This window comes from Muscardinus avellanarius (assembly GCF_963383645.1).
Source record: "Muscardinus avellanarius genome assembly, chromosome: 19".
NCBI lineage: Eukaryota > Metazoa > Chordata > Mammalia > Rodentia > Gliridae > Muscardinus > Muscardinus avellanarius.
This window is the reverse complement of record NC_137805.1, coordinates 14,996,441-15,017,362: the sequence shown is the minus strand read 5'-3', so window position 1 is coordinate 15,017,362 and position 20,922 is coordinate 14,996,441. Positions and strand designations below refer to the sequence as shown.

Sequence of the window (20,922 nt, the reverse complement as noted above, 5' to 3'; positions counted from 1 at the left end):
TAATGCCCAGTGTTCCTGGAACGGGCCCGGGGACGGAGCCGCGCAGGATGGATAGTCCCTGTCAGGTGCCTCGCCAGGCCCCGTCCAGGAAGATGCAATGCAAAGCAGTTGAGCTGGAAGGCGGACGCGCTGTAGTCGGTCCTTTGTGTCTGTGTGGCTTCCTGGCACATCCACCTGGGGCACGGGGTGCTCCACGCTGCTGAGCAGAGGAGGTGCTTGGTCAGGAGCTGGGGTGGAAGCCGGGCGGGGCGACGGCCTCCTGCCCGCGGGACCTCAGGGTGGGCAGCGGGCGATGCTCGGGCTGTCTCTACTGCCCAGTCTTCACGGGGATCATCAGCGTCCTCCAAAATGGGAGCCCACAGCGGAAGGAAGCACCCCGTGCGTATGTGGCTAGCGCGAGCTGAACCCGAACACGTTACCTCTTCTCACAGAGTCGATGCAGTGAGCCCCGGCGTCGACGCTGACCAGCTCGCTACCCGACCTGTTGCGCCCGCCGTCGATGTGGTGGGGAGTGGGCGTGGGGTGCTGCCAAGCCAACGCCGGCACCCAGTGTTAGTCCCCACATCTGCTGCGCCTCCCCCCACGGACTAGGGGATGAACTCAGGAAATTCTTTTTTTTTTTTTTTCAGTATTGGGGATGGAACCCAGGGGCATTCTACCTCCGAGCTACACCCCCTACCCTATTTTTTATTCTTTATTTTGAAACAGGGTCTCACTGAGTTGCAAAGGGCCTCACTAAGTAGCTGAGGCTGGCTGCAAACTGTGATCCTCCTGTCTGAGCCTCCAGAATGCTGGGATTACAAGTGAGGGCCACCACGCCTGGCAAACCCAGGAATATTCTACCTCCAAGCTACAATCCTCTCTCTCTCTCTCTCTCTCTCTCTCTCTCTCTCTCTCTCTCTGTACTAGGATTAAACCCAGGAACGTTCTACCTCCGAGCTACATCTCTAGTTTTTTTATTTTTATTTTTTTGTGGTACTGGGATTAGAACCCAGAGGCATTTTACCACCAAGCTACACACCCCCAGACCAATTTTATTTCTTATTTGGAAACAAGGTCTCATTAGGTTGCTGAGAATCTCACTAAATTGCCGAGGCTGTCCTTGAACCTTCAGTCCTCCTGTCTCAGCCTCCCAGGTACTAGGATTACAAGCGTGTGCCACCAGGGCTGGCTTAGTTTTTTGTTTTGAAGCAAGTTCTTGCTAATTTGCTGGGGATCCCCATATGTTGCTGAGGCTGGTTTCAAACCTTCCATCCCCCTGTCTTGGGGATTGCAGCGTGCGCCACCGCACCTGGCTTGCTGCGTGTCTCTCTATGTGCCCGGTTGTCTTGTCTTCGCTGGGAGCCAAAAAGCATGGCGTCGTGCTTTCCCTTCTTGCAGATGAGGAAACCCAGGCTCCCCAGCTCCAACCGGGCTCCTCCCGAGGCCACGCAGTCAGTGCGCGCACGCCAGGATCCGAGCCTCGGTTGACCCTTACCCACGCTGCTGTCCTTATTGGGGTCATTTTAATTTTAAATATTCATCCGGAAGGTATTTCTGAGCATCTGCGTATGTGCCAGGAGCATCTTCCGCGTGCTCCAGGTGCCGGGAGATACAGCTGCGAACAAGACAGAGACACACCGGACACTAGACAGAGGGACACTAGAGGGAGAGACACCCAAGGGCGCAGTGGTGGCGGGGTCCCAGGGCTGAGAAGACAGGCGCGGAGGAGGTGGGGGCACGAGGGAAGGCCCCTCCCGGGGCGGCAGAGGCGCAGCCATGGGGACAGCAGGGGAGGAGCTTACCCTGCAGAGGCCCCGGGGTGGCCCAGGGACAGCAGGGACACTGGAGTAGACAGAGCGGAGGAGACAGGATGCGGGTGAGCCGAGTCAGGGCCGGGCCAAGCGGGGTCTGGTTCACTGACCGCCCCGCGCAGAGCCCGTCCGGCTTTAAGGCAGGATCGTCATCCGCCGTCTCAGGTTCCTGCCGTGCTTCTGTGAGATGGAGCGGTTATCATCCCGCTGCACAGAGAGACACAGAGTGACTGGCCGGAGGTCATACAGCTTTAAGGCGGTGCTAGGAATTCAGTGTTACGTTTGGCCCTGGTGGTGATGTCAGGGCACTTGCTGGAGCGCAGCCCACCTCTCCAGCGTCGTCTCTCGCCACGCTCTTCCCCCACGGGCTTGGCCGTGGCGCCCGCTTGCAGCCATCCCCTACGTCCTCCTCTCCCACCGCAGGGCCTTTGCACTTGTTCTCCTCTCTGCCGGGACACTTACTTCCACAGTTTCCAAGGCCCTAGCCTGTGGTACATGAGTTAACCCATACTAGTTGATTAGAGAAACAGGTGGGTAGAAAACTTCCCTTTGATTTTATCTTTCAGGACTGGTGACTGAACCCAGGGGCACTGAACCAGTGGGCTACATCCCCAGCCCTTTCTATTTTTTTTTTAACTTGAGAAAGGTCTTGATATGTTGCCCTAAGTGGCCTCAAACATGCGATCCTCCTGCCTCAGCCTCCTGAGTTGCTGGGATTACAGGTGTGCACCACTGCACCCAGTCCAGATCTCCCCTTGAAAGAGGAGGCTCAGATCCATGAGGTCAAACAGAAAGCTGGCATCCTAACTGTCACATCGCCCCACCACAGTGGCCCGGGGCGTCCTGCAGATCCCTTCCCATCACCCTAAAATACCAGGAGCCAAAGCTGGATGTGGTGGCGCACACTCGTAATCCCAGCATTTGGGAGGCTGAGATGGGAGGACCATGGTTCACGGACAGCCTCAGCCACTTAGGCTATTTGCAACTCAGTGAGACCCTGTTTCAAAATAAAATATAAAAAATAGGGCTGGGGGTGTAGCTCGGAGGTAGAATGTCCCTGGGTTCCACCCCCAGTACCATGCAAAACAAAACCAAACCAAACCAGGAATCAGGAGCCGGGCATGGTACCCACACCTATCATCCTGGTACTTGGGAGGCTGAGACAGAAGGATCACGGGTTCAAAGCCAGCCTCAGCAATTTTGTGAGACTCTCATCAACCCAGCAGGACCTTGTTATCAAATAAAAATAAAATAGGGCTGGCGATATAGCTCGAAGGTGGACTACCTGTGGGTTCAATCCCCACAAACAAACAAACAAACAAAAAAATTACCAGGAAGCACAGTAATTCTCCATCTCAGGAAAGGTGCGGAGAGGCAGCCAAGAAGCTTGGGAATTTGTATTTAAAATTCCAGCAACACAAAGCTGCCTGCCCCACTTCAGACGCCATGCAGCAGGGCCAGGGTTCAGATTGGAGGACCCCGCGTGGGGTGGGCTCCCCTGCCAGGGTCGCGGTGGCCTGGGGCGGTCTGCAGGTGGGGCAGGGTGGCTCGCATGGACAGAGGTGCAGTCTGACCTCGCCGGGCGGGCCGGCGGCCTTGCCCGAGGTTGCGCCTCCCGGAGCCTGTCGTCCTGTGTGCTCTGTGCGGTGGTGGCGGCCTGGCGGGCTGGTCCCCGCAGAGGCTCCGTGACGCCCGCTGCTCCTGTTAACAGGGCGCCAGCGTGCTGTTTCGCAGGTGGAGTCCCTGCTCTATCACTTGTCACTTAACAGCAGGGAGACTGATGCCCATGGCCCTGCCACTCTCGGACTCAGTATCCCCTTCTGCCAGGTGGATGCCGGGCTTGGCCGCGCTCTTGCCGGTCTCTGCTGCCTCTGACGCTCTGGCCCTCTGGCTTCTCTGCGAGACAGGCAGCGCAGCGCAGGGCCGCCGCTGTAGGCTCCCTGCGGACTTACAGTCCAGCCTCAGCTGCTTCCTGGCCGTGTGCTCAGGAGCAAATGTCTTCCCAGCCCTGGGCCTCGGGTTCCCTATCTGTGAAATGGGTCCTGGTGATTTTTTTCTTCTGGTATTGGGGATTGAACCCAGAGGAATTCTACCTCCGTCTCTTCCTGCCAGGGACTGTGGGGGTTAAGGGAACTGAGGGCCACGCAAAGTGCTTCCGCAAGCTACGGGAAGGAAGCTCGCTAAAAGCGATCGGTGAATAGTGTCAGCGCGGGGGAAAATCCTGTCCGGAGACTGTCTGCTGTCAGCAGCAGAGTGTGCTGAAACCTTGGCAAATGCCGCTTAATAAGGGCCTGTCGCTTTTAAGGGGCCTTTATCTCTGTGAGTCCTTGGCAGCCTGAGAGGGGTAGGGGGAGCCTGAGCTGGAGGCCCCGCCCTGTCCTGTCCTGTCCTGTCTCGGGAGGAGCCCGCTGGAGGGGAGAAGGCTGATGGTAGCCGCACCTCTGGGCCGTCCTGAGGGCCTAGTCCGTTGCCCCACGGGAGCTTGGGGCGCCGTGCCCGGGACCAGTGCAGGGCCGCAGGCGGGGCCTCGGGGAGGCCGGGCCGGGCCGCAGGCTCCCCAGCTTCTCTTCCTGGCTTGCTTGCTTCCTCTGCAGAGTGGGGAGGTGGGGAGAAGGTCCTTCCATTGCCCAGCACGCCCCAGTGGACAGTGGTAGTAGTGACCTCAGCAGACTCTCTTGACCTCTCCGGGCCCCCAGACCCCTCAGAGCGCAGAGGGTATTTACAGGGTGCGGGCGTTGACAGGTCCTTCCCTGCCACTGTGCAAACAGGTCACGAGTAGACACTGCTCCCTAACCCAGCTGACGCTCAGGCCTCTGGCCCTCCCGTCTCCCTGCCTGTGGCGTGTCCGCATGCTCGCAGGTCTCAGCCCTGCTGCTCCCTCCTGGGATGCCTCCCCACTCACCACAGCCCCCGTGAGCCTCCAAGACCCCGCTCTGGCGACACACCTCCAGGAAGTCTTCCCGGATTCTGCCTCTCTTCCAAAACCTCATGCCTCCTCTGTGACCGGGTCACCCAGGCAGAGTCGTCCCTGCCAGCCGGCCCACAGCTAAGCTGCCCCCACCCGCAGGGGCCTCCACGCTGGCACAAGTGTGCCGCACACAGGGCACGCATGGGCAGGGGCCCCGGGCACACCTGCTAGCTCACACGCCACACGCAAGCCCACCCTGGCCCACGCGCCCACACACACACACTCACCTACACACCGTTCACGTGCACGCCGCCTGCCGTCACCCACACGCTCACTCACGCCTCCCACCCAGACATCTGTCCCCCCCCCTTGCACGTCCAGGCCACCCACGGCCACGCGCTGTCCTCCTGCGACTCACAGCCTCTGCTCACCGGCCTGTCTGGACACATCCCCCACGCCCACTCATGCGTGGATGCTAGTGCTCTGCACGCCCATGCGCACACACACCGCCCTCGCGTGCGTGACCTTTCCTGTACTCATTCACACGTGTCCTGCTTCACCCCTCGTGGGCATCCTCTTCAGTGCACACTAGTGTCCACAGAGGAAGAGAAAGGCAGGGCGAGGGGGCAGGTCACGGGGGAGCCGCCAGCGCGCCCCTCATCTGAGAGGGGCCCTCTCAGACGCTGTCATAGGTTGATTTCTGCAGAACTCTCTCTGCCGCCAGCGGGCCAGGTCCAGGAGGCCGGGCACGGCCACACACAGCCGGCTCGGGGCCTGGCACTCGGTGGGACTGGGTGACTCATGGCTGAATTCCCTGTGTCCTGGCCCATGTCCTGTGGGTCCCGCGTTTCTCTAACAAGCACCCGGGGCAGTTACTTCTCCCCTAGAAAATGTACTCACGTGGTCGGCTCAGTATTTGTGGGTTTTTCCCCCAAAGCATTAGAAGCTCACCACAAAAAAGAAAAAGTTTTAATATGTTAAATATATTATTTACTATAGAGTTATGAAAAACACACGCCTCGTTCCAGCCCAGTGCCAGGTGTCGCACGCCGCAGCAGGCCGCATGGGTCTCGCCACCCCGGCCTCTTTCTCTACACAGCAGCCGGTCAGCCCTTCAGCACGCGTTTACTGAGCACGCGCTGTGGGCCAGGCGTGGTCATCAGGGCTGGGGAAAAGGCAGCGGGCAGAATCCCCGAGGGGCGGCCCATTCACACAGGACACACGTGTAGCACACATGTTGCATGTATAGGTTTCTTTTCGCGTAACGAGATTCTGTGTGTGTTCTTTTGTATGCATGTTATTTTACTTGTTTGCAGTTGGGGATGAGATGCCGGGCCTTGTGCATGCTTGGCGCGAGCCCCGCCCCTGAGCTGTGTCCCCAGCTCGGGATACTCTGTGCTCATCCAGGTTAGCAAATCTGAAAGTACCGAAAATAGATGGAAAAAGAGAGAAAGAGAAACCCTATCAATTTTAGGTTCATGATAAAAGAAAAAAGAGCTGCATTTGATAGCTTTGGATAGCACCTTGCGGTTGTTCATGGTTTTATTTTATTTTACAAAGTCAGTCATAGTGGAAGCAAAGGTTTTCCTTCATCTCTTCTCTTGCACAATTAATGCAAACAGAAAATATAACAGCAGAATCCTGTGTAAATTACCACGTAGAATTAAGCTCAGCTCGTCCTTAATTTCCTTTCCCCCGAGGCTCGGAGTTTGAGTCACCGAGTCTCACACAGCAGCTGGCTGTGACTTGCCGTGTGCCTCCGTGGTATTTCTACACCATCGTGTACACGGCTGCGTGCTTGGCCGTCGAGTGGATTCACCGCTGGGACCACCCGCTCTCCTTTCCCTGGACATTAGGAGATTTCTGATTTTTCATTTTTATAAAAACACTTAAACTAATGAGGCAAAATGTTTGTACATCTCCTTAGCTATCTGAAGGTCTGATTTACCTTGTTTTCATCCGCTCACATTTTAACTACGCCACATCAATATGTTGATTGCAGTTCTTTGATGGAATTATGTGAGATTATTATTTTGTTGATATACTTTTTTGTTTCCTCTAAATGCTTGGCGATGAACAGGTTTTATTTGCATAGCCACAATATTATTTAAAATTATGCCATAAGCCTTGACCATGTTCCCACACCTTCATGGAATGGCTTTTTACTGCTGCCCTCAGACCATGAAGGGCCGTGCTGACCTTCACTCCACCATCCCAATCATTGGCCCTTTGGCGTTCCAGATGTTTCTAGATCTTTCTGGAAGAGACACACTCCGCATCGGAGGGTCTGTCCTCAGCACGGGCTGGTGAGCCCCTCTCACGCGGCCGGTCCATCCTGCCAAACTCCCTTCTCCAAAGGATGTTCCAGCTTCCCTTCCCACCAGCAGCCTGTCCAGCTCCCTTTGCCCCAGAGAATGCCCGGGCCCTGAATGTCCGCCTTGCCCGGAGGGCCAAAGAGAACAGGAAACAGGTTTGTCAGCAATCCCAGCTTGATAACCCCAGGCCCGAACCGCAGGAGAGATTTTTAACAAGCCGGGTTCCCAGAATGGAACCTGCAGAGAAAAAGAAAAGACAGAGAGAGAGAGAGAGAGAGAGAGAGAGAGAGAGAGAGAGAGAGAGAGAGAGGAGAGGAGAGGAGAGGAGAGGAGAGGAGAGGAGAGGAGAGGAGAGGAGAGGAGAGGAGAGGAGAGGAGAGGAGAGGAGAGGAGAGGAGAGGAGAGGAGAGGAGAGGAGAGGAGAGGAGAGGAGAGGAGAGGGAGAAAGCTCTCTTTGGAAGAAACACACATATCCAGATTAAAATAATATTTGGCACTTATGTCGCACTTTTAAAATTCCTCAAACGCTTTATAAACACTAGCTAATTAATTAAGCTGCCTAAATCTGGCTGCAGTTGGTGGAGAGATCTTGAGAGGAGCTAAAAAAAAGAGGGGGGGCCAGCCCTTCCCAGCTCCAGATTTTATTGCCGCCTGCCCGGGGTGTGATTGCAGGCCTCCGGCTGCACCACGAGAATAGCCCCGCTCCGACTTGCCGGCACGGCTGGCTGCGCAGCGCCTTGGAGCGCGGGGCTCCCTCACGGCTGCTGACTCACGCCCGAGCGTTGTTATTGATAAGGATAATAATAACCGCGCCAGGCTCCAGACAGGCAGTGCCTCCTGGATATGCCAATCTGAGCTCCATTTAGCAGGTGAGGGGAGAGGCTGGGAGAGGGGATTTGCCTGCGTCACGGAGCCAATCACATCTCTCCTTCCCTCTCGTCAGTGTGGTCCTTTGACACCCATCCATTGAGGACCCAGGATGTGCCACATGCCGTTCTAGGCGGGAGCTTGGAAACAGTCCCCTGTGGGTCCAGCATCCTCGTGGGGGGATTAGAGCAATCCCGAGGAAATCAAATATGTAAATAATACAGCTATATGACAATAATAAGACCAGGAACTGGAACGTCAGCAGCGCGTGAGCCGCAGGTGCTCATGGGGAGCTCGTCACAGGCTGCATGCCTGCACCGGGGTGGGTGCCAGAGCCCCGCTTCAGGGCTGATGGGATGGAGGCCCGGGGGCGGTGCAGAGCTGGCTGAGGAGCCTGGCTCTCGCCCGACCTGCTGGCCCCATGGAAGCAGTGGTTCCAGTTGGGCAGCTGAAGTGCAGCCCCGCTGGGAGTGGTCCAGGCTCCGGGCTGCTGGGGCGCCTCTGCGTCCCGGGTGGCTTCCCGCCTCGGCGGGCCTGCCTCCGCTGCCTCTCACTTGGCTGATGCTGGCCGAGCCCCTGCCCTCCGCAGCTCAGCTTTACTTCCTGGTGCTGCAAGAGTCGGGCACGCTCAGCTGGCACTTGGAGACTGTTCACCTGGGGAAACCTGGCTGGGAGGGGCAGGCGGTGACGGGCCTGCCCACAGCGAGGGCAGACTGGGTCTGTGCTGGTGGGCACACTGTACCAGTAATCTAGAAATGATTTACAGTCCACAAGAGGATCGTGGACATCATATGCAAAAACTATGACACTTTATTCTTTTTTTTTTAATGAAACTTGGTACCAGGGATTGAATCTTGGAATATTCTACCTCTAAGCTATTTTGTGGTACTGGGGATGAAACCCAGGGCATTCTACCTTTGAGCTACACCCCAGCCCTATTTTTTATTTTGAAACAGGGTCTTACTGAGTTGCAGAGGTCTTCACTAAGTTGCTGAGGTTGTTGGTCTTGAACCTGTGATCCTCCTGTCTCATCCTCCCCAGTACTGGGATTATAGATGTGCGCCACCATACCTGGCTCTGCGACATCTTTATAAAGGGATTTGAGTAGCCTCGGCGTGGGTATCCAAGAGGGGTCTTACAGCCAATACCCCGCAGATACTAAGGGGTGGCTGTATGCCTTTCTCCTCGGACTTTATGATCCACACCCCTTCACCTTGTTCAGACCGGGGCCCTGGCTGCGCCCTGCATCGAGCTGCTCTCGGTCTCTGGGTATCCCCAGCACTCTCACGGTACCTCTTCCCTCTGCTTATCTTCCTGGCTCATCCTCCATCTCTCTGTCTGGGGTTCCTGCCTCACATGCTCCCGTGGTCTCTAACGCGGGGCTCAGGGGCCTCCTCACGGCTGGCCCCTACGACTTCTTCCAGCCACCCAGCCTGGCAGCCTGCACGGTGTCCCCGTGATAGGTGTCAGCAAGCTTGGCAGGAGCAAAGTTAGAGCAAGGCAACCCTCCCCACCCGCCTGCTGTTGATGGAATGGCGCTCCCTCTGCCCAGCCCAGTGCTGAGCGGCCTCTGGGGGAACCTCATTGTCTTTTCAAACAAGGCAGAAGGCTGGGGTTGGGGTTCTGCTAACTATCTGTGAATAAGGAAACCGAGGCTCCAAACCTTTGCATACACTGGAGTCACACACAAGGGGAACACAGGGTTTTACACAGGTCTGTGGCTTCAAAGACAGATGTTACTGTTTTGTTTTGTGGTACTAGAGATTGAACCAGAGGCATTCTGCCTCTGAGCTACTCCCCCAGGCCTATTTATTTATTTATTTATTTATTTATTTATTTAGTGGTACTGGGGATGGAACCCAGGGGCATTCTACCTCTGTAATATACCCGCTGTCCTTTTTATTTATTAAATTAATTAATTACTTTTGCAGTATTGGGGATGGAACTCAGGGGCAGTCTATCTCCGAGCTGCAACCCCAGCCCTATTTTTTTTTTATATATTTTATTTTGAAACAAGGTCTCACTGAGTTGCAAAGGGCCTCACTAAGTTGCTGAGGCTGTCTGTGAACGGTGATCCTCCCGTCTCAGCCTCCCAAATGCTGGGATGACAAGCGTGCACCACCACGCTTGGCTTCTCCCAGCCCTTTTAAAATGTTTTGTTTTGAGCAGGGTCTTGCTAAGTTGCTGGGGCCATCCTCTATTCTGGGATTCTCCTGCCTCAACCTCCCAAGCACTGGGATTACCGGCGCGGGCCCCCACGCCTTTGCTTCTTAACACGGTCCCCAGCCTCAGCTTTTTCTGTCCTACCAGAGATGCGTTCAGATGGGCTCATAGTAACTAGTTTACAGATGTGGACAACAGGGCTGAGAGCCATAAGAGGCCCTGCCCAAGTCAGGGGAGGCGCCAACATCCGCGCAGCAATGGGCGCTGGGAGTATCTTCGGTGTCCGAGTGGTGGCCACAGGTGACCATGCCGCTGAGCCAGGACCCACCTTCCCCTTCACTACCCCCCAGCTGCTAAGCCAGCTTTCCGGGCCTGCTTCCTGGCCCAGGCTGGATCCAGAATTCCACATCTGCCAGGCGGCCGCCTACCTCTGGGCCTTCGCCCAGGCTGTTCCCTCTGCCCGGAACATGGGCTCCCTCTTCCTGGTAGAGGAGATTGGAATCCCAGGGCCCAGCGCATCCCTGGCTCCTCCATAGAGGGCTTGGCACGCAAGCCGTGCTGTCAGGTGACTTAGCACCCCTGCCTCAGTTTCCTGGAGTTTCAGTCTCGCCTGAGGGTGAGCGTGGCCACAGAAGCTGTGTGCGGGGCTCTGGTCCCGCTCTGTGCACTGTCGGCGCCAGTCAGAGTTGATGGTGGTGAGAACACACACAGGGCCCCGCGGGATGGACGGTAACCGCTCTGTGTCCCCTCCAGGAGCCACCGCGCAGGAGCTGCAGGTGATTCAGCGGGAGAAGTCGGTGTCCGTGGCCGCGGGAGAGGTGGCTATTCTGAACTGCACCGTGACCTCCCTGCATCCCCCGGGGCCCATCCGATGGTTCAGGGGCAAGGGGCAGAGCCGGGAGATGATCTACAATTTCAAAGGCGGCCACTTCCCCCGAGTCATGAATGCCTCAGACGCCACAAAGAGAAACAACCTGGACTTTTCCATCCGCATCAGCAACGTGACCCCGGCAGACGCCGGCACCTACTACTGCGTGAAGTTCCGCAAAGGGGGTAATGATGACACGGAGTTCCTGTCCGGAGCAGGCACCGAGCTGTCTGTGCGCGGTGAGTAGAGCCTGGTCCCTCATCCCCTCACCTGTGAGGACGGGGTCAGCTGGAGCAGGTGCTGTGGCGGCTGCCCAGGTCCTGAAGTGACATTACGCCCTGCGGCTCAGGAAGGCTGAGGCCCATAGAGGCCTCAGGTTCAAAGCCAGCCTCAGCTACTTAGTGAAGCCCTCTGCGATTAGTGAGATGCTCTATCATTCCAAGCTGGCTCAGCCCTTGGGCTCCGCAGACGGGCCTCAGATGGCGTGAGTGACTTGCCCAGTCCCAAGACCACGCCTCGCTGTGGCCCCAGAAAGCACAGCCTCTGGGTGGCACAGCTGCTCCCTGTACCTCAGACCCAGGGCTCAGAGCGGAGCCCACTGTGAGCCAGGCTCCGCTCTGGAGACCACAGGGACAGCGGGGGTATCCCAAGAGCTCTTCTCCCTCCAAGCTGTGCTCCTGTTCCTCTCTCAGGGGAAATGGGGAAAAGGGTAGGGCGTGTTTGGCTTATTTTCTCTTCAGAAACAGGAAGGCTAAGACAGGAGGATTGCAGGTTCAAGGCCAACCTCAGCAACTTAGTGAGGCATTCAGCAACCTAGCAATGATAACAGCATTTGGGAGGCTGAGACAAGAGGATCACGGTTCGCGGACAGCCGCAGGTACTAGTAGGCCCTTTGCAATTCAGTGAGACCCTGTTTCAAAATAAAGAATAAAAAATAGGGCTAAGGTATAGCTCAGAGGTAGAATGCTTCTGGGATCCATCCCCAGTACTGCAAAAATAAAAATAAAAAATAAGAAGTCAAGTGTGGTGGTGCCCACTTGTAATTCCAGTATTTGGGAGGCTGAGATAGGAGGATTATAGGTTTGAAGCCAGCCTCAGCTGCTTAGTGAAGCCCTCTGCAATTTAGTGAAATCGTGTTTCAAAATAAATAATAAAATATCAGGCTGAGAGGAGGGGTACCTCGGAGGTAGAATCCCCCTGGGTTCAATCCCCAGTACTACAAATAAATAAATAAATAAACAAATAGATAAAAATAAAATAAACTGAAGGGCTGGGGTACAGCTTGGAGGTAGAATGCCCCTGGGTTTAATCCTCAGCACCACAAAAAAAAAAAAAAAAAAAAAAGGGGGAGAGAAGAAGGAAAGAAAAGAAAGCACACGCAGAAGATGCCTGATGGTGCAGGTTCCTGCTGACTGGGAGCCCTGGACGGAGGGGCTGGCGGGGGTCAGGCCTTGGCCCTGGGTCTGTCTGCACAGCCCTCGTGTATCAGGGAGCGGCTCCCACAGGCTCTGAGCAGAGCTGGGTCGTCCACCCAGGTCCCCGTGTGGGTGACAGAGGATCCCGGTCGGTGCACCCAAGATGCTCCCTTTGGGACTCCTGCCAGAGGCCCAGGGGCTTTTGCAAACTCCTGCATCCAGGATTATCAGGACCCAAAGGACCTTTAGGCCACCCGCCCGGGCCTGATGGGGATCCCGAGGCCCCTGCTCACGTGATGTGGTCAGTTATGCCCAGTCAGGACCAGGACACAGACTGGTTGTGGGCCGGGCTCCTTGCTGCCCGGCACTAGACACTCTCCACAGAGGGGCCACACTGGTGGCTGAATAAGAGCTCCTGAGCCGGACCCGAGTGGAGCTGGCGTCTCTGCTCTTCAGCCAGGGGTCAGGGGCTGCTCCCATGGCCACCCTGAGGCTGGTCAGTGGTTGAGCCTTCCCCCAGACTAAAGCCATACGGGTCATTCCTTAGGGAGATGCTAGGTCATCCCATAGAGGTGTGTGTGTGTGTGTGTGTGTGTGTGTGTGCGCGTGCGCACGCGTGGTGCTAGAGATTGAACCTAGGGAAATCCTACTTCCCAGTTACGCTTCCGGCCCTGTTTATTTCTTGTTTTGAAAGCGGGTATTGCGAGGTTGCTCAAAGTCTCACTCCCGCCTCAGCCCCCCGGCTGGGGTTCCAGCGTGCAGCCCTGCTTCCTCTGTTGTTTTAACAGCTGCATTAACTCCAGCTCCAGCATTGGGAAATATGATTTATTGCATCGTCTCCCATTGTGGGTATTTAAGTCGCTCCCCACCTTGAACCGCACCAGCGGCTGACCCTGTATAGGCATCTCCTGCTCAGGGGCAATGGCCACTGCCAGACGCGTGCTAGGTCAGATGGTGGGGTACTAGGAATGGAACCCAGGGGCATTCTGCCTCTGAGCTGCACCCCAGTCCTATTTTTTTTATTCTTTATTTTGAAACAAGGTCTTACTAAGTTGCAGAGGGCCTCACTAAATAGCTGAGGCTGGCCAAGAACCTGTGGTCTTCCTGTCTCAGCCTCCTGAATGCTGGGATTACAAGCGTGAGCCACCAAGATAGTGTTTGTTTTAATTTATGAAGATAATACCAGTTTTCCCTCCTGGCTGTGGTGGCATCAAGTCCCCTCACAATCCCTGGAATGAGGCGGGGGAGGTGGCTTCGACCTAATATTGCAGGAGTCACAGATAAAGACACTGAAGTCCCCCTGCGGTGCGTCCTGTGCCCAAGGAATCCCAGCAAGCAAGTGGCTCAGGTGTGACTTGGTCTGCGACTCCTTCCCCACGCCATCGGCCTAAAGGGCCCGCAAGAAAGGAGGGGATGGCCAGATGCCAATCATCATCATGGCCCCTCCCTCCCCGGCGCCTTGGGTACCAGTCCTCCTGGGATGCTGTGAGGACTGCTGAGGGGCAGAGCCCTGGGGTTGGTGCCCCAAGGCCGTGTGCTCATGGGCGAGGCTTGGCTTCCCTGAAATCCTCAGTTTCCCCCGCTGTGAAATGGATAACTCCACAGCCTCCATCCAGGCTTCTGGGGAGATTGGAGAGGACGTGGAGCGAGCCCTGGGGAGTGGGTAGGTGTCATGGTGACTGCTGAGCAGACAGGGCAGGGGATGGAGCTGCTGAGCAGACCCACATCCCAGCCTGTGACCTGGGATGCGGCGCCCTTACCTGTCCCTGACCCCCACCCCATGGCCACGGGGCTGCAGGCGGGCAGTGATGTGGCGGGCCAGGAGCAGGTGGGCAGGAAGTGCCCCGTGATGTGAGCTGCATCTGCATCAGGCCGAGGTGTGTGACCCAGGAGAGGTCACGTTCTGTGCCCAGACTTCAGAGGTCACTGGGGTCGGAGTGAGGTTGGGTGGCTGTCCATCCCGCTGCTCCTCGGGGTCACCTGAGAAACCTCAGAAAAGATCCCGGCCCCTGGACACTCGCTGTAATTGCTCAGAGTGGCCTGGGCATCTGAGGGCTTTCCTTATTCTAGAAGGTTCTAATACACAGCCAGGGCTGATGACCCCAGAGCGCCATGTCCTGAGGCCCAGGAGGAGGTGGGGGGTTCCCTGGCAACGTGGGTCCTCCACGGAGCCGGGTGTGAGAGCCTTTTTTGGGGTGTGGGCCCGTGGGAGCAGCCCCAGGCCCACAGAGGGGCAGCCCGGGGGAGCCTGTGGAGACCCCAGCCTCAGGGTGGTCCCCCAGCTCCTCACTCTGCAGCCACAGCCTCCCCCCTGGAGCACCGGATCACCAGGAACCTGTCCCCTCCCTTCACAGAGCCAGCAGCTCCTCTGGAGGGAGCCTGGGCCCGGGTGGGTGGTCTGAAGCTTTCCTAGGGGTGTGTGAGAGGGAGAGCAGCTTCTTCCCCCCCCCCCCCCGGTTTCCATGGCAGCCCAGGGAGTCCGAGCCTCTGCCTGTGTTTCCCACTGCATTTGTTGTGCCTTCCAGCTGCCTAAGGAAGACAGTTTCAGAAGTAGTACTGAGATCAGGCATAGGAGTTTCTTATTAAGCACCAACTGTATGCCAGGTGCTGTGTTTCCCTTTACTGTTGCCAACCCAAGCGGTGTTTTTATCCACCGTGAACAGAAGGCAACACCGAGGCTCAGAAAGATCAGAATAGAGGCGAGGACCGGGGTGCAGCTCCTGCCTGGCGTGTGTAAGGCCCTGGGTTCAATCTCCAGCATGGCAGCAAATTAAAATAAAAATAATAAACAGAAAAAAGATAATAAATGGAGATGTCAGAGTTCATCAACTCTCTGGGATGCCGTGAGCCCCGCCCTCCACCTGCTGTGCGCCTCTGGCGGCCACACGCCTCTCTGTGCCTCTGCTGACACTCCTGGGCTGTCACCTTGACATCCCTCGTAGGGGGAGGAAGCCAGCAGCAAGCTCCCCAAAATTCTGTAAATGGTAGCTGCAGCCCCGCGGAGGACTGGCTCCGGGACCCCTGAGGGATGCCCGGACCCAAGGAGGCTGAGGCTCCTCATATGAAGCCGGTGGTATTTGCACGCGGCCTCCCTTACGCTTTAAATCATCTGGAGAGGACTACAGAACCCAGTAGATGTAAGTGCTGAGTAAATAGATGTCACACTGTATCACTTAGGGAAGGAGGAGGAGGAAACTTCACATTCAGATGTGGAAAGTCTCCTTCTGTGTGCAGTGATCTGAGCACAGGGATAGGGACCCCCACACAGGGGGGTCCTTCCTTCCCAGCCCCCTCATCCCTTAAGGCCCCATCTGCCCCGGGGCCTTGGCCACTGGCTGTTCAAGCGACATCCTCCATAGTGTGCCCTCAAGATGTCTCCTGGGCGTCAGGGAGCAAGGGAAATGTTTGCAAATACACACATTTATGGGATTTGCTGGGTGGAGACTGTTCCGGAAGGCGCTGGATTGGCAATTTGGCCCCATCCACAGGGCCAGCTGCCTCTTTCTGAGTCTCTCACTTGTCTGCTTTTGGGAGCAGGAGTAGTCCCCCGCGCAGTGGGCCTGGGCCTGTGTCACTGGTAATTGATTAGCAATTAAGAACTCAACCTCCTTCGGCTTCCTCAGCACTAGGTTGCTGAGCGTTTCCACGAAGTTGCTGAGGCTGGCCTCGATCCTCCTGTCTCAACCTCCCAAGTGCTGGGATTACAGGCGTGCGCTGCCACCCCTAGCCCGCCACCCGTCCCCTGCGTTTGCCTCTCCTAATAAGATTCCAGGGGAGGCCAGGAAGAGCCTTTGCAAAGAGTGAAACCTATCAGTAATGTTCTTTTTTTTTTTTTTTTTTTTTTTTTTTTGCGGGTCTGGGGATGGAACCCCTGGACATTTGACCTCGGAGCTACACCCCCTGCCCTATTTTTTATTCTTTATTTTGAAACAGGATCTCACTGAGTTGCAAAGGGCCTCACTAAGTAGCTGAGGCTGTCCATGAACCGCGATCCTCCTGTCTCAGCCTCCCGAATGCTGGGATTACAAGCGGGCGTCACCACGCCCGGCTTTCAGTAATGTTCTTCCGGGGCCCAGATGGGAGGAAATCTCTTGATGCAGAGGGGACTCTGACCTCAGGCCTGGAATCCATCAGGGCTGCCCACCCTCACTGGCTGGATGGCTGTCTTGGCCCGTGCCCAGCTAGCTTTATTAAGAGGATTCGCAGCTAATGTCTGGTCTGTGGCAGGGGACATGGCTCGGTCCCGGAGCATGTGCTTAGCATGCTTGAAGGCCTGCGCTCAGCCCTCGCTACGCAAAACCCAGTGAGGATGTCCAGGAAGGTTCTCCTGGGGGCCGTGGCGGACTTCGCAATCACACTTCTTGTCTGTTAATGCTCCTCCTAGCCAAACCCTCTGCCCCGGTGGTATCGGGCCCTGCGGCGAGGGCCGCGCCAGACCAGACGGTGAGCTTCACCTGTACCTCTCAAGGCTTTTCGCCTCGGAACATCACCCTCAAGTGGTTCAAAAACGGGAAGCCGCTCCTCGACTTCCAGACCAAAGTGGAGCCGGGCGGCGAAAGCGTCTCCTACAACTTGTCCAGCACGGCCAACGTGGTGCTGGCCCCCGGGGACGTTCACTCCCAGGTCACCTGCGAGGTGGACCACGTCACCTTGCAGGGGGGCCCGCCTCTTCGTGGGACCGCCAACTTGTCCGACACCATCCGAGGTAGATGGCCCCCAGCCCCACCACGCCCACCCTGGCCGCTGCGCCGGTGCTCCTGCCCTGCGCTCGCTGGGGGCTGGATTTATTTACCCAAAGTGACCACCATTATCTGCACCTTAGAGTGAAGCCCCTGTGTGCTGGTATTTCTCTCTTTTGCTAGTTATCTGATCCCAACTGCATGCCAGGAGTTATACTTGTGGGTTTCATCCATTTTTACCCTAAGAGGAGCCACGGGTCTTTGCGCGCTGTGTGCCAGGCGCTGTGCTCAGTGGTTGCATGAGCAGATTCTGAGTGTCTGTGCGGCCGGCCGCATGCCCAGCTCTCAGACCCTCCCCCGTGGCTTGCCCGTGTCGGGATCACAGCTTCTGCCTGTGCTGTTTCAGTTTCGCCCACCTTGGAGGTGACCCCGCAGCCCTCAGTGGCAGGGAACCAGGTGAACATCACCTGCCTGGCGAAGAACTTCTACCCCTCCAGCCTCCAGCTGACCTGGTCAGAGAACGGAAATGTGTCCCGGCCAGAAACGAACTCAAGCGTCACAGAAAACAAGGATGGGACCTTCAACCGCGTCAGCTGGCTGCTACTGAACGCCTCTGTCCACCGGGAGGACGCCGTGCTCACCTGCCGCGTGGAGCATGACAACCAGATGATGATCAACAGAAGCTACGTCCTGAAGGCCTCTGCCCTCCCCACGGGCCAGGGCGCGACCCCCGCCCCTGGTGAGGCCTCAGCTCCCGCCACCTGTCCAACCCATTCCATCTCCCTTGTGAGGTCGGAAGTCGCGATTTGCACTTAGTCCAGGGCAGTCTAGACATCTGTAAACAGAAAGCAGAGTTTTGAAGTCAGCTCCCTTTCCCTGAGTCCCACAGGCCACGGGTCGCCACGGTTAAGGCTCTGGTACGCGTCTCAGGGAATCTGTTAATGCAAAGAGATACTAGTAATTGGGTGTGGCGGTACACACCTGTAATCCTGGTACTTGGGAGGCTGAGAGAGGAGAATCGCAGGTTTGAGACCAGCCTCAGCAACTTGCCGAGACCTTTCAAAATAAAAACTAAAAAGGACAGGGGGTGCAGCCCAGAGGTAGCACGCCCTTGGGTTCAACCCCAGCACCAAAATGAACAAAGAAGAAGGGGGATCTGCCGTGTACTGGCGTCCTGCCCTGCTTTCTTTGCCTAACAGTATCATGTTCTCGTCCCACCCCCTCGCCGGCCTCTCTGGTCCCTGGCAGGTGGATTTTTATACTGGGCTCAAGGAAAATGACCATCCTCTTCTCTCTATCCCACCAGTGACTGTTACTCCGGGCCAGTCTCTCCATTAGCGTCTGTAGGCCGCGGCTACACTCGCTTAGGATGAGATAATCAGCCGGTCTCCCGGGAGAGTAGGGGGAGTCAGGGCCCAGCCTTCGCAGCCCCCTCCTGAGTGTAGCCAACGCAGATCTCGTCTTTCTTGGAAACAGCAGCACCTGTGGCCTTTGATGCCACAGTAGAGTCCTGCATCCCTGTCATCACCAGGCCGATGCTTTGTACATGGCAGAACCTTTTGAATGGTGAGAACAGAGGCCATTTCTCTATCCTTCAAGGAAGCTTCAAAAACCCCTCAGGGCCGGGTCCTGCAGCCCCTTTGATTTTACCGACACCCGCTTTTCACAGGCTCCGCGTTGCCCTGGGAGACGGGCCGTGTGGGTCCCCCCTGGCTCTGTCACAGACCTGCTGTGCGGCTCGCACGCGCCCCCCCCCCCCCGCCCCGAGCACCTGCTTGCTCATGGCTGTGTCGAAGGGGATGAGCTTCGTGGCCCCTCCGCTCCGAGGCGCAGCTGGTCGGGTCCGGCCGTCCTGTTCCGTCTTGCAGCTTCAGGGCACACAGTAGGCCTTCAGGCAATACCTTGAGAAAGGATGAAAGAGTTGGTTGGAAACTTGCTAATTAGTGATCCTCAGAGCTGCCTGACGAGGTAGGATTTCTTGGTCTCTATCACGGAAGCCGGCAGGGAGCAGGAGATGCCGCTGACCAGTCCAAGGTCACGCCGCTCAGCAGGGGACTGGCTCGAAGCCACTTTTCTGTCATGCTACTGTGCTTGGACCACGCAGGACCTTCTGCCTGTTCCCCGGGGCCCCGAGCGCTGTGCCCATCCCAGGTGTCCTGATTCAGACTCCTAGGCTGCGGCCCGGGGCCCCGGCCCAGAGAGCCAGGGGGCCTGCAGCCGGCACGCGGCCATCTCTCACCGGCCCTCCCAGGCCCCGTCTGCAGCCCGCGGCTGATGGCGGCTCTCAGGTGGATGCGTGCTGCCACTGCGGCCACTCTGGGCTTCCTCCAGGGGAGAAGGGATGTGTTTCTGTTCCTCGGGAGTGAGGTTTCTGCCCACATCCTGCACCCGGCTTCCTTTGCAGCTGTTCGCAGCACACGCGTTCCTCCTGGCCCCTCCGTGCGGCCTGCGTTGGTTCTGCTCACCAAAGGCCCGCGTGGTTGAGAGTGCGCGGCCCGGGGCGGGCCCGTGTGGGCTCCGGGATTCCTAGAAGGCCCAGCCAGGTGGTCACGGTCAGCCATGCCTGCGTGGTGGGGGAGGGGCAGCAGGCTTTGGTTTTTCTGCTCTCAATCGACACACCTGAAGGCTGTCTTCCATGTGGTCCGCAGACAAGGCCAAGAACTGGAACGTCTTCATCGTGGTGGGCGTGGTGTGCGCCTTGCTGGTGGTCCTGCTGATGGCCATCCTCTACCTCCTCCGAATCAGGCAGAAGAAAGGTGGGTAGAGTCCCCTCTTCCTCCCGGGAAATACGTCCTTGGGCTGTCCTTCCCGGCGGAGGTGGTGCCCGGGTGCTTGGGGCGTGAGTGACTTCCAGCTCAGAGGCGGTGGTGCTGGGACTGGCGCTGCGTGGGGTCTGGGTGGCCTTTCTCCTCATGGTCGCAAAGTGGCTGTCCCTGCCCCAGGTCGCTCATATTCCCAGGACTACTAACTAGGCTGGCAAGAGGGGCCTCAGCGCTCTTGCTGGTGGCGGGGAGGAGCCAGTGTTCCGGGAGCTGCCTGGCACACGTTGCTTTTCTCTTAGGTGTCCAGGTTACCTGCCCAGCCCCAGGCAGGAGGCCAGGGGGAGGGGTTCATACAGCCACCTGCCTCCAAGGTGGGGGAGGGCAGTGTATGGGGACTGCGGGTAAAGCTCTAGCTAAGCTCCTGGCATACAACAGGTGCTCCATAAATGTCCGCGCCTGCTCTGGGAAGCCCTTGGGTGGCTGGATGCCTGCTTTCTGTGTGTGCATGCCTCCGGCTGTGGCAAGGCCTCTGGCTTTGAAATCAGGCCCGCCCGGGTGCCAGACCCCCGCTCTGTGCTCTAAACAGTCGGTTTGGCCTCCACGAGCCTGTTTCCTCATCCGTAGAATGGGCTTGGCGACACCTGCCTCGCGGGTAGTGCCAAGCCCAAGTCGGCTGCTGTGAAATGGCAGGGCCACCGCCTTGGGACCTCCGCATGTCTCCTTGGCCACGCTGAGAAGGCCACTTTGCGCTGGTATTTCCAAAACCTTATATATACATATTTTTATAGCACGTGATAGAAATAACATTTCACGTCTCAGCCCAGCACACCCCTTTATATAAAATTGAAACTCTGGTATTTTCTTTCCGGTCAGAGTCTCTTTGCTTCTGTTAAAAATGCCAGTTGTGACCCACCATGCGCCGTAGGCTGCCGATGACAGGAGCCGTCCCCAGCTGTCGCTCGTGGCCTGCTGCGCTCGGACGCACGCCATGCTTCAGCACGGGCCCTCTGCACCCGGCTCTGCCCGAGTCTCTGCCCCTCCCTGGCTGGCGGAAGGCCACGCCAGTGCTCGGAGCAGGAGGTCCGTGGGATCCACTGGAGAATCCCGCGCAGCTCCCAGCGGGTGGGGACGCGCGTCCCTTGTCCCCCGGTG

At 57.2% G+C, this 20,922-nt stretch overlaps 1 protein-coding gene across 4 annotated transcripts in view; it reads left to right on the top strand.

Moving 5' to 3' along the window:
* LOC308277493 (tyrosine-protein phosphatase non-receptor type substrate 1-like) overlaps nt 1–20,922 on the top strand; it is a gene marked incomplete at both ends in the record, with an annotated part of 36,060 nt that overhangs the window by 4,711 nt on the left and 10,427 nt on the right. For 3 of the 4 annotated variants that reach the window (XM_080716683.1, XM_080716682.1, XM_080716681.1), the window contains 4 exons: nt 10,800–11,153; nt 16,714–17,034; nt 17,415–17,747; nt 19,657–19,764. In XM_080716683.1, the coding sequence (XP_080572809.1) occupies nt 10,800–11,153; nt 16,714–17,034; nt 17,415–17,747; nt 19,657–19,764 (1,116 nt within the window). The remainder of the gene's footprint in view (nt 1–10,799; nt 11,154–16,713; nt 17,035–17,414; nt 17,748–19,656; nt 19,765–20,922) is intronic. The other variant, XM_080716684.1, reaches the window with a different exon arrangement.